This window comes from Bombyx mori, chromosome 8 (assembly GCF_030269925.1).
Source record: "Bombyx mori chromosome 8, ASM3026992v2".
NCBI lineage: Eukaryota > Metazoa > Arthropoda > Insecta > Lepidoptera > Bombycidae > Bombyx > Bombyx mori.
This window is the reverse complement of record NC_085114.1, coordinates 11,434,776-11,452,364: the sequence shown is the minus strand read 5'-3', so window position 1 is coordinate 11,452,364 and position 17,589 is coordinate 11,434,776. Positions and strand designations below refer to the sequence as shown.

Sequence of the window (17,589 nt, the reverse complement as noted above, 5' to 3'; positions counted from 1 at the left end):
TCCACCCTTCGAACCGAAACGCATTACTGCTTCACGGTGGAAATAGGCGGGGCGGTGGTACCTACCCGTGCGGACTCCCAAGAGGTCCTATCACCAGTAATTACGCAAATTATAATTTTGCGGGTTTGATTTTTATTACACGATGTTATTCCTTCACCGTGGAAGTCAATCGTGAACAGTTGTTAAGTACGTATTTCATTAGAAAAATTGGTACCCACCTGCGGGATTCGAACACCGTTGCCTCGCTAGATACGAATGCATCGGACGTATTATCCTTTAGGCCACGATGACTTTTAAAAACAAAATCATCACATCTCTATCAGTCCAAGAGAGAGAACAGGTATACTAAGTGATATAATAGGTATTTATTTTTAGTAAACAAACAATGCAATTCATATAGGCATCGACCGTGACTTCCGAATGAGGCTAGTGATAAGAATATCACACGTCGAATGTGTGAGACTCACGTTCCGTGTTTATTTGCGTATATCATTTTAATAGTAATCTATTCAGATTATTTAGTGTGTTACGCATTTTAAACGGTCAATATGAGCACATCATTAAAGCCTTATTCAAGACGATCGTAGACATTATTGCATGACTACGTGAAAACAGACGTCTTCCGGATTAAGCCACGAACGTTTCAGAAGGAAACAATGACAACGAGAATATTAATTGCAACAATGAACACATTAATACGATTACATTATCTTTATATAATTTAAACACAATGTTACATATCCGTGTTTACATACTTCTTGGCGACATGTATTCCCGTGAGTTTAATTTATGTATACAAGTGACTTGTGTTATTTCACAATTAAAATTTTAAAATGATGATTCTAGACTGTCGAGTCCATTTACCGAGAGAGAGAGAGAGAGAGAGAGCAGATACTGGAAGTTGAGCGTCTTTACCCTTAATACTTCAACCATGGGCCATAGGGAAGGGAAGATGTCTCTCATTTAATATATTTAATAAATAAATAATTACATTGACCACTTTGGGTTCATCCTTGATGGTTAAAATCACCAATATAATTAATTAAATTGATTCTTGATGTTATGGACAATAGTATACCCAACGGTATGAAATTTCTGTCACTCATATCAACAGAGACAGGAGCAGATGACAAAAAAGTCAAGGGTCAAATTGTCAGGCAATTACTTGCAGTCTCAACAGACTCAAAAAATAATAAGATATGAACACAAACAGCCCTCTGATTCATTAAAATAGATTTCTCCAGCAGCTTTTGTATTAATATGTTACTTACCAATGTATATTCTCTTCTTAGTTTGCCAACGAGATACTGCACCAACTATGTATGAATGGTGACCGCAGGCAGTCTGTATTTTAGCTTCTTCTTTCACTTGACGAACTGCATTCTCATTTACGATCTGAAAGTGTAAATTAATAAGTACTTGGACATACATATATTATATACATTATGAACATGGTTTTGAGAAAGGAGTGCGCCAGGGTTGCATCGTCTCGCCCATACTTTTTAACATCTATGGCGAATACATAATGCGCAAAACCCTAGAGGAGTGGGATGGTGGCGTCACAGTTGGGGGCGTAAAGATCTCGAACTTACGATACGCTGATGATACCACATTAGTGGCGTCATCAGAAGAGGAAATGGAGGAGCTGCTGCGACGTCTGGTTATAGTTAGCGAGGAAATGGGACTAAAGATCAACCAGTCCAAAACAAAGATCATGATCGTGGATAAATACGGCACCCTTAACGAAAATAATATTCTTGGGCAATACGACATCGTCAAGACTTTCGTGTACCTCGGCTCGATTATTTCCAATAGAGGTGGATCGGAAACCGAAATAAGGCGACGCATCGGAATGGCCAAATCCGCTATGAGCCAGCTAAACAAAATATGGAGAGATCGAAACATACTCAAGAAAACGAAAGTGCAAATTGTTGAGACGCTCGTTTTCTTAATCTTTTTGTATGGGGCTGAGACCTGGATCTTGAAAGAGTCTGACAGGCGACGCATAGACGCGTTTGAGATGTGGTGCTGGCGGCGCATGTTGCGCATCCCTTGGACGGCTTTCCGGACGAACGCTTCCATCCTCAACGAGCTAAAAGTTGACCAGAGGCTATCCACCAAATGTCTATATAGAGTGCTCCAATACTTTGGTCATATAGCAAGAAAACCCTCTGACAACCTGGAGAGACTCATAGTGACGGGTAAAGTGGATGGAAGACGATCCAGAGGTCGTAGCCGAAAAAGATGGAGTGACCAAGTGTCTGAGTGTCTGGACATGAGACTAAGCCACGCACTTCACTGTGCCACAGACCGACATAAGTGGCTACAAATTACAAAAAAAGGTCACAGGCGGGCGCATCACGATGCTCAGCAATGAGCGATCGACTGAAGGAGGAGGATGAACATGGTTGATGAAATGTTATAAAAAGTATTGTCCTATATTATAGTAATTTAAAAAAAAAACAATATGAAATAACTGTTCCCAATAAAAGACTACTTGTGGTCTGAGAAAATTCTTTTGAACTACTGATCATCTAAATGATAAGTGGTTAATGGTGCCCATAGAACACTACATTATAACTACCTCACTTTAAACATATATTAGATATTAGGTTAAACTCTCAACTGTATTGAATTAAGCGGTCCTATCCTACAACTGCATGCAAAAATATATAACTGTTTCTCAACAGATGTATCTAGTTCATATTTTTACAAAAAAAAATATGAACTTGACTAGGATTTTATACACAGCTCTGTCATTTATTTTGAATACTACAAAATTGCAATATCATCTGATTAAGACTTCAAACTCTTGTTTCAAAGAGGTGGCATAATGTAGTTCTGTCAATGGCTTCATTTAGTGTAGTACAGTACTAGAAAATATTGGTCTTGGAGTACATTAACCTAAAATAAGTAAGTTTTTTTCCGACTGAAATTAATTATATAATTATAATTAATAATTATATTTTGAACGATCAAAGAAAGCACAATATTAATAACAATGTTAAATTTCATAAATTTAGGACCTGTATAATGCCAACTCATTAAGTTATTATTTTGTCAAATTGTTTATTAATATTGGTCATTATTTGATGATTAATGGTCAACTAATTAAAATTACTTCAAATGCACATTATAGTTAAGTGAGAAGTATCTTTAAAGAAATCTGTACACCATTTGATAACTACAACCTATTTTTAAAGGTAATTCCAGACATTGTGTAGTTGTTCAAACAATTAAAACTTTTTATAAATATGGTTTACTGGGGGCAGGACAATATATCGGGATGATTTACTGGTGGTAGGATGTCTTGAGAGTCCGTGTGGGTAGGTACCACCACCCTGCTTATTTCTAACATAAAGAAGTTATGCATTTCGGCTCAAAGGATGGGGCAGTCGTTCTACTGTGAAAACAGAGACCTTAGAACTCATATCTCAAGGTAGGTGGTGGCATTTACGTTCTAGACGTTTATGGGCTCTGGTAACCACTTAACATCAGGCAGCTCGTCCACACACCTAAGAAATAAAAAATGAGCTAATTAATTAGTGTGATAATTAGGAGTGATGTACCAGACTTAATTTAGGACATAAAATTGAAGTCTGTTATTATAAGTAACACTTATCCCTGGAAAACAAAATGTAAGTCAGCATCTTGGCATTACTCAACAAAATGGTGATTTTCAGCCATACAGCCTACACTATTGGTAATTATTAGCAGTTTCATTAGGTTTGACAGAAATTTTATCCACTGAAATACTTCTCTTGAAATGGAAGTTAATACAGAATTTAATGAATAAATCATACCTTAGCTTTACTAAGGACTTTCAGGGCATATTCTTTGTTTTCACTGACTTTCTTCACTTTGTACACATCTCCAAAGGCACCCTTGGCTATTGTGTGTTGTATTTGAAAGTCCTTTTGAAGTAAATCAGTTTTGATGGGGAATTCAGGTAGAAATATGGACTCTTTGTGAGCAACCGGCCAAGCAGTTTTGCTTGCCTCAAGAGGATTTTTTAGAGTTGAATCATTCCATCTGAAATAATCAATTGCTATTTTTATATACAATAACTTTACAATTGATTTTTAAATGTTTTCAAGATGTTCTTTTTTCTATTCTATATTTAAAATGAGTAAATAAAAAAAAATGTACGAAAATCTTCTTAGTTTTTCTTAATTCTTTAAGAAGTCCTCTGCTAACTTTTAATTTGTAAATGAATTAATGAAACTTTCTATACACCCATTACATTAAAAATGATGCATGGTGATTTCAGTAGTATTAGATAGGTAGTAGATATGACGTTATAAAAGTCTATGTTTATCTATTTTTGTTTGACGATTAAAAACAGATGCAAAAAAAACCATGTGTAATTTAAAAAATATAAAACATGATGCAATGATGATGAAGAGTGATGAAGAATACTCACCTGCGTCGAGACACGCGAGACCAAGGCCGAGATGCGCTGTACACAGACTGGTTACTGGTTACACTAACGAAGGAACGTCCACTCAAGTTGCCCACAAAATGGGATAAACTGAACTGCACAACAAAAACAAAGCCCCCTGATACAACAAAGAAATGTCAAAGCACAAGAATTTGCGTCCTGCCCGACATGCGCACATACAACAAAATAGCACAAAGACAATTTAGGTTACTCATTGTTTTTATATACAAAATATTACGTGAGTTCAGCTGAGAATGACATTAGCAAGTTTTCATTGCTTACCTGACTAGTTAAAACCTGTCCTTCACGATCTGCATATGTGGAAATCTTTTGGTTTTTGTACTGACTATTCTTATTATACGAATTTCCCATTAAAACAAATTGAATTAGAGGACTGGATTAAGTTTAAAGTGTAAATTTCATTTTATTGTGGCCCAATGTTAGTTGTCTTTTCCGCCATGAATTACCCATAGACATTTTTTTTCTAAACAGATGGACGCCATTGAGACTATAGAGTTTTCTTAATAATTTTGTCTACTGAAGAAGATAAAGGGTCACTATGTATACGTTTCTGATCCTTATACTCTAAAACAATCCTCATGATTTTAAACTCTGTACGTATTCTTTTACTTGTAAGTTACGTCAAGTAGTTGCCACACTAGAAGTTAGATCAATGACCTGAGGTCCATCTCGATTAAAGTGCTTGCCAGATCCCACAATCTACAAACGGTATAAAGTGCGATCAACCACCTAGTTTAACTGAGGCCGAAGTCGCAATTATATTTATAACTACTGCATAACAATAAATTTAATGCTATTATTGGAAGATACGGATGTTGGTAAAATAAGTTTTAATTATGTCTGTGACTCAAAAACAGAAAAAATAATTTCATTATCAAAACAATATATTTTAGGACTACCTACCCTTTTTAAAACTTACCTCTGGTTTTTTATTTTCTTTGTTTTTTCTACCTATGCAAGAATAGAACCATTCACCGTTATCATTAAAGTGTCTAGTTTTGCTGACCATTAGCGCACCTGTCCTTGTTAAACTACGATGATATAATTGAGACACGATGAGTTGATAAATTATGAATAATTTGTGAAAAGATACATCATACAGACCTTCAAATAATTTCATCACATCGTTTTTTCTCACCTTTTCTGATCGTAATGAAATAAAACAAAACTTATTATTGATCATTTATTATTACGCAACAACTAAATTTCGACAGTCAAAATTGTGGGTGGGTGGCTTTTCGTTTGCTATTTCATATTAAAACATGTTAGCTTAAGTTTACTATTTGACCATTTTTTCAGCAGCAGTTCTATAAAAAAAGTTACAGTACTTAATCCTGCGTTGAATATAAGTTGAGATAAAATACCTTTAAAATCTTGCATGCTGAGAGGCTTAACAATCCCTTCTGTTTTTATTTGATTGAATTTATATTGTTCCCACTTGTGGACGAGACCCGCTTCAATAAATATCATCATGTACTTATTATATCGTTCAGTCAGCACGGAATGTTTCGGGAATATGATATTTAAATAATAACTGTGAATTCTATCCTTTGGTATGTGTAGATACTGCTCTCCGTATTCATTTAATAGATTTCTTTCCAAATAACGCCCTATTGCGCAGTCGATCAGACAAAAAAGATGGGTTTCGTTATTCATGCGTTGAATACAGCCATATATATCGAGAATAGGAACAATTTTTGAATTAATTTTTTGAAACTTTTCTTCTGTATCTGGAAGAACAACGTCTGGAGAAGCCATGCCCTCAATCGGATAACCTTTTTCAATTATGTCCTCGAAAGTATTAACCTCTTTACCTCTTTTAAGTGCCGTAAAGAACGAAATAATAGCGGCCTGAGAAGCAAAACTCAATATGAAGAAGCTCCAAATAGATATCGTTAGGAAAACGCGAAAGGACCAGAGCTGCGGTGGCTTGTATAGACTTATCAAAAGAATATTCCTCAGGCAATTCAAATAATCCTTTCCTATTTGGTCGAAACGCAATTCTCTTCTTTCTATGGCACTAAACAAAACAAAAGTAAACCAAACGCTCAAGAAGCAAAAGAAAAATTGCAACAGAAAAACGTAGTTTTCAAAGAAAAGGTTTATATCATAAGTAATCTTCGAAAATTTAGCTCGGTGTGCGGCGAAGCAAACACCGCTATCCTTTACAGGAAACGTATTATCAACTTGTATTACAGGTATATCGAACTGATAAATAGGAATCAGATACAAATCACCTTTCCGAAGAGTGTAAGAGAATACTTGTTGAATAGTTAACTCGAAATTAAACGGTTTTTTCATGTCATCGACACTAGGAGACAGATCAACGGTAAAGTTCATAAGTTTGGATAGCAAGTTCCAGATGCTTCCATCTCGACCACCAATTGTAAAAGTGCCGTTTTCGTGTTCATCGATCATCATAAAGGGTGGTACTTCAACTGTATAGGTTCTGAGTGTGTAGCCGTGCAAATTTGAGCCTTTGTCTTCAAACAAATTAACCTGTTTGATGTGTTGCCGCTCAAAGAACGATAACTTTAGAGTTTCGATTCCCAAACATGTACCTAAATTGTTTGCTCGATACGCGGAATGTAGAGTAACATTGTCGCAAGTTTCTTCACATTCGAATGACGTTTCAAAACTTCGAACGGGCGAGCCTAAGTACTTTACTTTCCAACAACCGATGTGTCTTTGTAGTGTGTATTTTTCGCTTATGAACGGACTGAAATTGTGGACAAAGAATGAGTTATCATCGCGATCAAATTGTGCGATAACTATATTGCAGGCTTTGTAAAACCAGAGAATAAAGAATATTTTCGCAACGTCCAACATATTATCTTTTTCGCGATAATAAACTATAATGTTAGCGTGAGGATGCCAGTACGGGTTCTTCAGAATTTTCTTAACTGACATTTCAAAATGGGTCATGTTATGACAATCTATGACGATTGTATTCGAATAACTCGGGGCGTCTTCTTCTGTTTCGTGATCATTGTAATCCACGTTTGTCACTGCGTGTGTGAATTTCATCCTTTGGATCTTATTATAGAAACGATCAGGCAAATGACCGATACAAAGGACATTATTCCAGTCGTTGTTTCGACGATTCACGATCGCAATATCAGCCTGAAAATTTTATGAAATAAATTTTTTTAGGCTATTTATAAATTTCCAAAAGTTATTTTGATTCAACATTTTTAAAACTCACAACAAAATCATAAACAATCTCATCGTTGTTTAACGAGTAATTAAAAAAAACATTTCCATAAATACAAGAGCTTAAATTGATTACAAGCAAAACGGTTAGGCTCTTCATTGTGTGACCGATAAAATACTAATAACAGTGGAAAGCTTCATATTTTGTCTTCAATCAAATCAAGCATATGAACAGATCATATCTTTAGGTAAAATTATACTTTTCGTAAGTGAACAAAAATGATCGTTTTATGATTACAGCGTATACTGGCTAATATCAATTATATAGAAAAGACATTAAAACAATATATGTAACAAAATATAATTATTTTATTTCTTTCACAACGATTAAACATTATATACGCTTATCTAAGCAATAATCTATAATAGCATGATTAAAAAAACACATCAAACATATTCCTTTACATTCTGTGGAATGAACAGGAATTTCTGTTTAAACATTTCAATTATAACAAAATTAAATGTACCAATAATAAAAACTTTCGGAATTTAAATAAAGGCATTATTGAAGTGAAACTTCTTTAGGCGCGTTGAGAGTAAAATTTAACTGCCGACAGATTCGTTGCGGTTAGAGAGAAAAGATGCAATTTAGGAAGAGCGAGAGTGAGAAAATATACAGGGTCTCTCGCGAACCACTCGACCGTGGAGAGAGAAAAGACAAAGCGAGCTAGGTTTATCTTATACACAGCATTCCCTATTACAAGAGAAATTTGAATTACGGATGAAAAATGAAGAAAGCCACAATATTACACACCGCAAAAGAAGTTTCACTTCTTTTACGTGCACCAAATTGCACATGCAACATTTTTTATTATTTAAACATAACTATTTCAAATTAGTCCTTAAATACTACAAATTCACTAACTATGTATTTATTTTTTAGGGCCGCTTCATCACTTCTTGTTGTCCAGGTATTCATTTAATTGTTGCCATGCTCTATCGATTTGCGATTGCGTATATTCGTAGCTCCAGAACGGACTGAACACTATATTGGCGTGAGCCACTTGTTCCGAATTCGAGGGTTGGGCCTCTATACGCTGTCTCGCTTCTTCTTCGGTCAGTCCATTGCGTTTTTGCAGCCTTTTTATGGCCTGAAAAGAGTACTTACTTATAATTGTCGACTTACACTAAAATTATTATTATTATTTTTATTGCCTTTGAAGGCAGACGAGCATACGGCCCACCTGATGGTAAGCGGTTACCGTCACTCATGGACGTCAGCAATGCCAGGAACAGAGCCAAGCCGCTGCCTATCTATATAATCTATTACATATAAATAAAAATGGTTTGTCTGTTTGTAATATTGAAATAACCGCTTTTTACTACATGCATATGAACATATTTATACGGTACATACAAAATAACATTTGTTACAATTTTTGTCTGTCTGTTTGTTCCGGATAATCTCGTGAATGGCTGGAGCGATTTTGACAAGGCTTTCACTGATAGGTAGCTGAGGATATAAGGAGTAGCTTAGGCTACTTTTTTAGACTAGCTTCGCCCCGCGGCGTCACTCGCGGTACGACAATAAACGCGGGTAACATCGTGGGACTCAGCTAACAATAATAAAATTTAATGTATCCAAAGCGAAGCGAGGGCGGGTCGCTAGTTTAATATATAATTGTACAAATTGTGTTTTAGTGAAACGGAACGACAATTTCGTATTATTTTTTAAAATCTTATACATATTTTAAACAACAAATTTCAACATTCTGACATTTAGTCGACAAGCTTACCTCATCCGGCGGTATGATCACCGCCCATAGCTGATGACATCTTTCGTACCACTTAGCTCGCACCATCACAGCCGCTTCCATCACCACCACCTTATATCCTTGTTTGCCGAGAGCCACGACTCTCCTCTGCGTCTCTTCGATTACTGCCGGCCATACTAGTTCATTCAACTTTTGTAGCTGACTCTGAAATTGTGAATTAAGTGGTTTAATGCCCTCATTCATGCTTCTAACACATTCCACTGCTGAGAATGTTCAAAAAAGTTTAGGTAAGGCTTTTTCCTACTTCTACCAGCCGCGAGTCAATATTATAAAGTGGTGTAAGTGCACTGATTTTTTGCCTATAAAACGTTCAATGAAACATAACAAAGATGTATTGCTGTATAGGAAAAAATTGAATTAGATTAAGTGAGTCGTCTATTATCAAAGGTGGCAATCTGTGCATTTGGACAAAAAATTTTTATTGATATGTCAATACAGATTGATTTGAATATAATCGTCTCCTTCAAAGAATACGGTTCAAAACCTGCATTAAATAAAGGTTAATAGTTAACCTGTTATTTATCTAAGATGTCGTTCCGAAGAGTTTTGTGACTGCCGATGGAATACAAAGTCAATAATTCGTTTTTCTGATTTACCAATCATTGTCCAAAAGTCAGATTGCCGCCTTTGATAATAGTCGACTCAAGTGTTGTTTAATAAAGAAAATCATTGTACGTTCATGAGTGTTTCATAACTAAAGTCTTACCTTATCACTAAAAACAATCTGACCCAGCTTCCTCCTGTCCACTTCGCCGTCGGATGTGATGACGTGGTCACCGAAGCTTTGCGCTATAGTCGTGTTGAGCGGCAACCCCGGCCTGTAGAGCTCGTGGGCTATTATATCACAGTTTATTATCGCCGCACCTTTTGATCTGAAATAGATAAGTTAAGAGATTTGAACATCGAATTATTTACACAGCGTTTCACGTATTTCAATTTAAAACATAAACCTTTTAAACAATAACAAAAATTAAATTAAAAGTTGGCGTTTCTTGTTCCTTTAAAAAGAATATTTTATGTGCTGTGTTTGTATAAAGTTAGGCACAGTGAGTTTCCCTTGCATTAAATTTATTACTAATTATCTGATATGATTTTGCCAATTCATTCCTCGTAAAATTTTACTCCTATACAAACATGTACAGTCAAACCTGGGTAAGTGAGAACTGGATAAGTGAGAAAACTTTATAAGTGAGAGTAATAGCCAGGACCCGTCATTTTAAGCTCCCAAAACCTCTATTAGCGAGAAACAGAAACCTCTGTAAGAGAGAGTCGTTTTTCCCTTATGGACCTCCGTAAGTGAGACTGCTACTTATCTATACCTCTATAAGCGACAGTCGTGCTTTATTTATTTAGAACAAATGACAAAACAAATTATAAATTTAACATCTGCTATTTTATGACTCGTTCTTAACTTTCGTGGAACTTCCTACCACTGTTTTTGTATTGTTTTCTCGTCAATATTGAACCTATTCTATTTCGTGGAACTAAATAACGTTGTTATTTTATCGCATTCTTTTCGAATGGACACGTGTGCCTGTGTACCGTCCTGTTTGTCGGACTTACTCAGATTATCGTAATTCAATTGCGAAGGAAAGTTCTGTTCTGCATCATGACAAAACGGAAAATTAAAGTACTGTCATTAAGTGGTAAACTTAAGATAGTGAATGCGTTTGAATCCGGAAAATCGCGCAATGTAATTCAGAGGGTGCATTAGCGAGAAACTCGGGTTAGTGAGAAACCTCTATAAGCGAGAATGAGATTGTGCTTCCTTGAACTCTCGCTTATCCAGGTTTGACTGTATATGAATATTGTACTGCGATTTCCTAGTGAGATAATGACAATTATTTTCTGTTCTACTTTATAGGTTATGTGTGTTTGTCCTTTAAGCATTCCTAAACCATCGTTCGATTGTGATGAGACTTAGTACAGAGTTGTTGACACTCCAGGGAGAGTTTCCGTTATAGTACCATTAACGTGCAACAGATGGCGTCGAGTGGTGGTAGGACCTCTTGTGAGTCCGCGCGCGTTGGTACCACCGTCCTGATTATTTCTGCCGTGAAGCAGTAATGCGTTTCGGTTTGAAGGGTGGGGCAGCCGTTGTAACTATACTTGAGACATAGAACTTATATCTCAAGGTGGGTGGCGCATTTACGTTGTCGATGTCTATGGGCTCCAGTAACCACTTAACACCAGGTGGGCTGTGAGCTCGTCCACCTATCGAAGCAATAAAGAAAAAAAAAGAGTCGTTTTTAATAATACATTAAAAAATTACTTGAGTTTTTCCGCAATATTACTCTTGCCGCTGGCGATGCCGCCCGCCAAACCGATCACGTACGGCCAATCCGGTATATTTGGATTGGGCTGGAATAAATAGGGAATTATTGTATCAAAACTAAATAATATGGTCTTAGTTGTTGTTGTTCTAAGGTGTAATCGATTTCCAAATATAAAAATGTAATTAAATGTAAACCTTATTTGCGTACAAATAATATATAACTTGTTATTACTTTGGTTACCATCCGCTCAATTTGCGACGATAGCATCGTACTTCGTACTCGTTCACTAGTTCATTGTATTACAAGATGTAGTTTAGGTTTTTCTATTAGTGATATATTTTTTGTTAATTCATTATGTAGTCATACAGATTATCCCCTAAATACAGGCAAACAAATTTAACCTTTACATAATTTTGGGCCAAGATCATAAAAGATCATTTATACCACATAATCATATATAGGAACCAATGAGCCAGGTTGTACAATCGGTGTATTATTTTGTTATGTTATTTCTTATTTATTTTGGTACATTTTTATGAAACCAAAATTTTAATCGCAAATTCAACAGAACAAATTGAAACAATTACAAGTAATAAACATTTATGGAATATCTATTATATCTTTTATGACTGACTTGGTGGTGCAGTAGTTAAGGACTATTGGACTGACGAGGGTCGCGCGTTCGATTCCCACATCTGGTAAAAATTGTGTGAGAAAAATCTATGTTTGTTCTTTTTCCGGGTGTTTAACATGGACACATTTAAAATATATCATATAAATATATCAGTCTCATACGACTCCTGCTCTTATTATAAATATTATTATTACAAGTGAATGGAAAATGTTAATATAGAGTTCTCACCCTGGGAGGTCTGAGTAGAGTACCCAACAATCTCATTCTCTGATTACTCGAGCTGACTTTGTCTTCTTCCTCGTGATGTCTTCTCGGATGCGAGTCCTGCGCCAATTCTATGACGTACGTGTCTAATTTTTTTAAGTTTTTCTCTTGACGTTTTTCATTGATTTTCACTGCACCTCGGACGGTCTCTTCGCTAACAACTATTAACTGTAATTAAATTAAATTAAATTTAACTCATAGATACAGGTCGCATAGAGGGCAAGCGCGCCGTGGGCAGAACACCAGCCAGATGGTCAGATCTAGCAAGAGAAGCACTCGGTGGTAGTCTGTACCATGCAGTCCATGCCGCCCATGATCGAGCGCATTGGAAGTACGTCGCATGTGGTCGCGATCCTCAGTAGTGAGGGAACGATATAGAAGAAGAATAATGGCGTCAAAGTACAATTTGTATAATTTTCCATCAAATTTTTTGTAGTAAAATGCTCTCCACAAATAATGCCTGAGGAACTCATAAAACTCAAAATCGCGTATTGTATTTGATGTAGCGCGATTTTTAATTCATTTTATTGAAATTAAATTAATCAACACACATTTACATTACATGTATTCATGTGTAAAAAAGTTGAAAGAGATTATCATATTATGAAGTTCTTTTGCATTAGTCAGAAATAATAAAATGAAATACTAAAATACATACTTATTAATTAGGCAGCAGTAGTATAGTCGGTAATAGCCAGAGGCTTGGCTGTGACCTTTGCTATCGTCAATGTCCAAAGGCGATAGTGGCTACTAACATTCAGGTGGACCATAAAATTGTTTGCTTACAATGGCAATAAAAAAAATTATACTAATCAAACCTGAAATTTGGGATCATCTTTTGTAGGTCCATAAAGATCTTTCAGCGGAAAAACATTGTATTCCAAGTCTGGATTTATATCGTTTAGAAATTGTAGAACAGTTTCAATCCTTTTTTCAACTGGTTCAATCAATTCCCATAGCTTCTTGGCTAAAAAAATAGATTTAATTTTTATTTCGAATCTTGGCACTAAATATCTTGGCAATAAAACAAATCGAAGAACTTTAAAAAACTACTTTAAGAATCAAGTTACTTTGGGAAGTTACAAAAAACGGTGGTGAATGTGGGTTGCAGCAATGCCAAGCATGCAGAAAATCCGTCATATTACATTGACCTCTGTTTAACGTTGTAACGCTGATAATCCAAGTATTTTTTGCTATTTTATCCGCAATAAACAGAAAACTGACTATAAAATATTTGTATTTATTATTTATTGTATATAGAAGATTTAAAGATGATGATATTGAGTCCAGTCCAGTCCCCGGCTGGACATAAGCCTCCCCCAAGCCTCACCACAAAGATCAGTAGTGCGCAGGCTTGCATTAAGCGGATCCCCGCAAACCTCGATAGGTTGTCAGTTTATATACATATATAAATATATATTTCATATTGCTTATCAAACATCAATTGATAATGAATAAAATATGTACATTAGAACTTTTTTAGATTAATATTTTGAGAACCTACTTCATTGAACAATTAAGTTCTAAAATCTTACACTGAATCATATTAACATCAGTGACGCCCACCGTGACATGCCTAGTGGAGCGCAGCACAGCTTGTGACAGCAATATCTTGTGTCCATTATGCAGTCGGTCAAATGTCCCTCCCAGAGCAACATACTCATACGCCTTTACTTCTTCATTGACATTATTCTCTATCGGTGAGTCACTGGTGTCTAAAATAATAAAAAATATGTCGCAATATTGATTTATAAAAACAATACATAGTTTTTTTTGTTATTTTAAAATATGATTAATATCACAGATACATCTTAAAACAAGGTTTGAAGAGTCTTTAATACCCGACGGTGACTGACTTGCTATTACTGATGTCCATGAGCAACGGTAGCTGCTGCAACACATGGGTCACATGCCAACAAAAATAAAATAAAAATAAATTAACAAATAGATTAAAAAAATATGTTCTGGCACAATCAGATCAAATAGAAAGACAATAAGAATACACACCTATATTCTGCAATCTGTATCCTCTGTCCAGAGACTTCACTGACTTTCTCAAAACTTCGACTTCTTTAGCTGATTCACTGTCATACATAATCAAATCAATTGGTTGACGTGTGATAATATCCTTACTTTTTTCATATGGTTTCACCATTAACCTTATGTCTATATTGGTTTGAGCCTGGTAGAGAAAGAGAGATATCAAGTATTTATTCAATAATTGATTTTATATTTAGACAATGTAGCTAATATTTTACTCAAATAAGTCTAAGTACTTTACAATGATAAGACATTCACATACATTAATAATTGCAGGTAAGACACCTATACAACCTCAATATTATAATTAATATGGTGTAATATAGTAGTATTGCAACTATCTTTTGTTATTTTCTGCAATGTTTGATGCCCAATAATGAAAAAATAAGCACAGCTCTATAATATCTGTTAACAATGTTAAGTTTTATAAAACATTATCAATGATATTAATAAGAATTGATAGCTACTAACATTACTATTTTAAAATAATTCTGGAACAGAAATCTGTTTTATATGATTCTCTATAAGTATTGTTTCGTAATTCCTAATGATTTCTTTGACACGAGTAAATAGTTTTAAACTGTCAAGGTAGATATGGTAATAAAACCTGAACCTATATATAAGAGTATACAGGTGTTTGATCTTTTTTTTTTTTTTATAAAATTCCTCATGAATACTGCAGGCATGCAAAAGTATAGTTTATTCTTTTGCATATTAATCTTAAACAAACCCGTTCAACAACTTTATCAGTGCTTTATACATTATAGCAAAACCAGAACTTTCTTGTTTTTGATAGTGGAAAATCTTTCACAACTAAAGTAAATAACATTACAGAGATCTTCTTACCTTTGTATAAATGTTTACAATTTGTCTACCGATCACTTGTGAAGAATTCTCAGCATTTATTTTAATCTTCACATACATAACATTCCGCACATACTTAGCTGCCTTCATACAGGCAATGTGTGCTTTTGCAGCATTTGATACAAACAAGAGGCCATTATGTGCCATTACTCTAGCTAAAAATGAGAACAGGATTTATACATATAAAATAGTTAAGATATTATTAGCTTCTATATTATTATATTTTCTAAATATACTATCTTAAATATTATTATTACGATATGTATTTTAATGTTTTGTTCAATACCAAATGTAATATTCAACAAAGACCTTAAGCACAAAATAGCGTGTTAAATGTAAGATATGTTTTTTATTCTTACTAGAACAAAAAACATGACTGATTCCTTGACCAACTTGATGTGAAAACTTTGATATTGATACACGATTAGATGTTAGATATCAGGTGTAATAAATAGTCACAGAATGAATCTAGTCTGCACCTATTACAATGAATATATTTAAAATTCATGTCACAACCCACCTGGATGGAATATCACTATATATGAAACTGTTACTGATACTAACAACACTATTACAGAAAAACTTAATATGATATAATTCATTTTAATTTTAACAAAAGTACAAAGGTTATTTTCATGAATCTATTTGATTACATTATTTCGCTGATTTGTCAATTTTTTGTATTAGTTTTTATTTATATAACCTTATCATACTGAAAGAAATCTGATAATGAGGACGAAAATAAATGAATAAAATGTATAATCATTTTATAACGATCAAAAAGAAGCAATATCAAAAGTTACGTTATTAACAACGTACGAATGAAGAACTTCGAATTTATAAAATATCACAACCTTAATAATTAACACTAATGCGGTAAGCACTCTTGCAATTAGCGTGAATCTTCTTAGTTTCGTTAGCCAAAAACTTTATCAAAATTTAAAAAAAGCCAGATCAACCGTATCATTACGCTTCGCAATTTAATTCTAAAATTTAATGTTCATTCGTTTTTGTAGTTTTTGACCGATTTTGACGTTTGACATTGGCTCTGATGGTAGCTATCCATGTAGGCAGACAAAGGGAATGTAATACATATGTACTACATGCAAATCCTTTATCTTTTATTTGAAGTCTGGGTTTTAGTTTCTTAGTTCTTTAGTTCATTACTCTTAGGCGAAAAAAATAATATTTTGGTGTCTTTGTATGTGTAAATTTGTTAAATTTTTTCAAATCGTTTTCTGCTAATAAAAAACTGAAACATTTTTTTTCTGCTCAGATTTTCTTTCTTCTTAAACGTTTCACTCTTGACAGAGTGGTTGTGACCGTCATGTAGTGTCATGGTTCCTCTTCACAATCGGCCATGATAGGCCAACAAACGATCGTCTATCATCGCCGCCATGATCGGGCAACTCTCCATACAATCGTGAACGTTCATTTACTGACTGTCTACTGATATGGACGTCTAAGTATCGATGATGGAAATCGGGAGATCGCGGCTGCGGCAATATTTTTAGTTAGGTCATATAAGTAGTCATTTAGTTAATGTGCGCGAAAAAAGAATCGTGAGAACTTTTTTTTTCTTAAATCCCCCTTGTAGACAGACGTGCATACGGCCCACCTGATGGTGAGAGTTTACCGTCACCCATGGACTTCAGCAATGCTAGGAGCAGAGCCAAGCCGCTGCTTACCGTTATCGATAAACAAGATGGAGGGAGAGAAGGGGGTGGGTGGGGTGGCTATCAATCGGAACAAAACAAGGTCCACGCAACCATAGTTTTGTAGTCGACACAATTGACACACACTCGAGACAACTACATCCTGACTAATCGGCGATGGTGTGGACGCTCACACAATCATGGGCCATAATTCCTTTGATCTACCGATACGACGCGACGCCGGTTGCGCACGATCACACGCGATGATGGCCGATCACACACATTTATGCCCTCTACACTACCGTGAGTTTCTATAATTGCCCATCATGGCCGATTGTGAAGAGGAGCCATCAGAGGGAGTAATAATTTACATCATACATTAATTATCAATACCGATACACTGGTT

The 17,589-nt window shown here is 35.1% G+C and overlaps 3 protein-coding genes across 4 annotated transcripts in view; all 3 read right to left on the bottom strand.

Annotated features, from left to right (window-relative positions):
- Nucleotides 1-5,111, bottom strand: part of LOC101737700 (serine/threonine-protein kinase S6KL) — a 65,534-nt gene extending 60,423 nt beyond the window's left edge. Inside the window, exons 1-4 of the mRNA XM_012695468.3 lie at nt 4,724-5,111; nt 4,424-4,536; nt 3,804-4,032; nt 1,272-1,395 (exon numbers count right to left, since the gene is read on the bottom strand). Of these exons, the coding sequence (XP_012550922.2) occupies nt 1,272-1,395; nt 3,804-4,032; nt 4,424-4,536; nt 4,724-4,813 (556 nt within the window). The 5' untranslated portion in view covers nt 4,814-5,111. The remainder of the gene's footprint in view (nt 1-1,271; nt 1,396-3,803; nt 4,033-4,423; nt 4,537-4,723) is intronic.
- A 520-nt stretch (nt 5,112-5,631) lies between these two features.
- LOC110386245 (uncharacterized) lies at nt 5,632-7,860 on the bottom strand. Its single transcript, XM_038012599.2, has one exon. It carries the CDS (start codon nt 7,487-7,489, stop codon nt 5,708-5,710), a length of 1,782 nt encoding a protein of 593 aa, XP_037868527.1. The 5' UTR covers nt 7,490-7,860; the 3' UTR covers nt 5,632-5,707.
- Nucleotides 7,861-7,966: 106 nt separating this feature from the next.
- Nucleotides 7,967-16,567, bottom strand: LOC101738185 (bifunctional coenzyme A synthase). Of its 2 annotated transcripts, none has more exons than XM_004932171.3 (11): nt 16,383-16,567; nt 16,049-16,251; nt 15,511-15,683; nt 14,632-14,806; nt 14,160-14,339; nt 13,443-13,591; nt 12,589-12,792; nt 11,723-11,811; nt 10,157-10,322; nt 9,412-9,594; nt 7,967-8,766 (listed from the first exon to the last, which is right to left on the bottom strand). In XM_004932171.3, exons 2-11 carry the CDS (start codon nt 16,128-16,130, stop codon nt 8,569-8,571), a joined length of 1,599 nt encoding a protein of 532 aa, XP_004932228.1. In that variant the 5' UTR covers nt 16,131-16,251; nt 16,383-16,567; the 3' UTR covers nt 7,967-8,568. The 2 variants fall into 2 exon arrangements, with proteins under 2 accessions (XP_004932228.1, XP_021207566.1); XM_021351891.2 differs by having other exon boundaries at nt 16,049-16,240.
- Between the last annotated feature and the right edge of the window lie 1,022 nt (nt 16,568-17,589).

Bases quoted from the DNA above. Each gene is read 5' to 3' on its own strand.
- LOC110386245 (XM_038012599.2), bottom strand. From the start codon at position 7,489: ATGAAATTCACACACGCAGTGACAAACGTGGATTACAATGATCACGAA.
- LOC101738185 (XM_004932171.3), bottom strand. From the start codon at position 16,130: ATGAATTATATCATATTAAGTTTTTCTGTAATAGTGTTGTTAGTATCA. The intron at 14,807-15,510 runs GTAAGAAGATCT...TTTCTCTACCAG, and splicing joins TTGTAAACATTTATACAAAG to GCTCAAACCAATATAGACAT. The intron at 12,793-13,442 runs GTTTGATTAGTA...ATTTAATTACAG, and splicing joins AAGATGATCCCAAATTTCAG to TTAATAGTTGTTAGCGAAGA.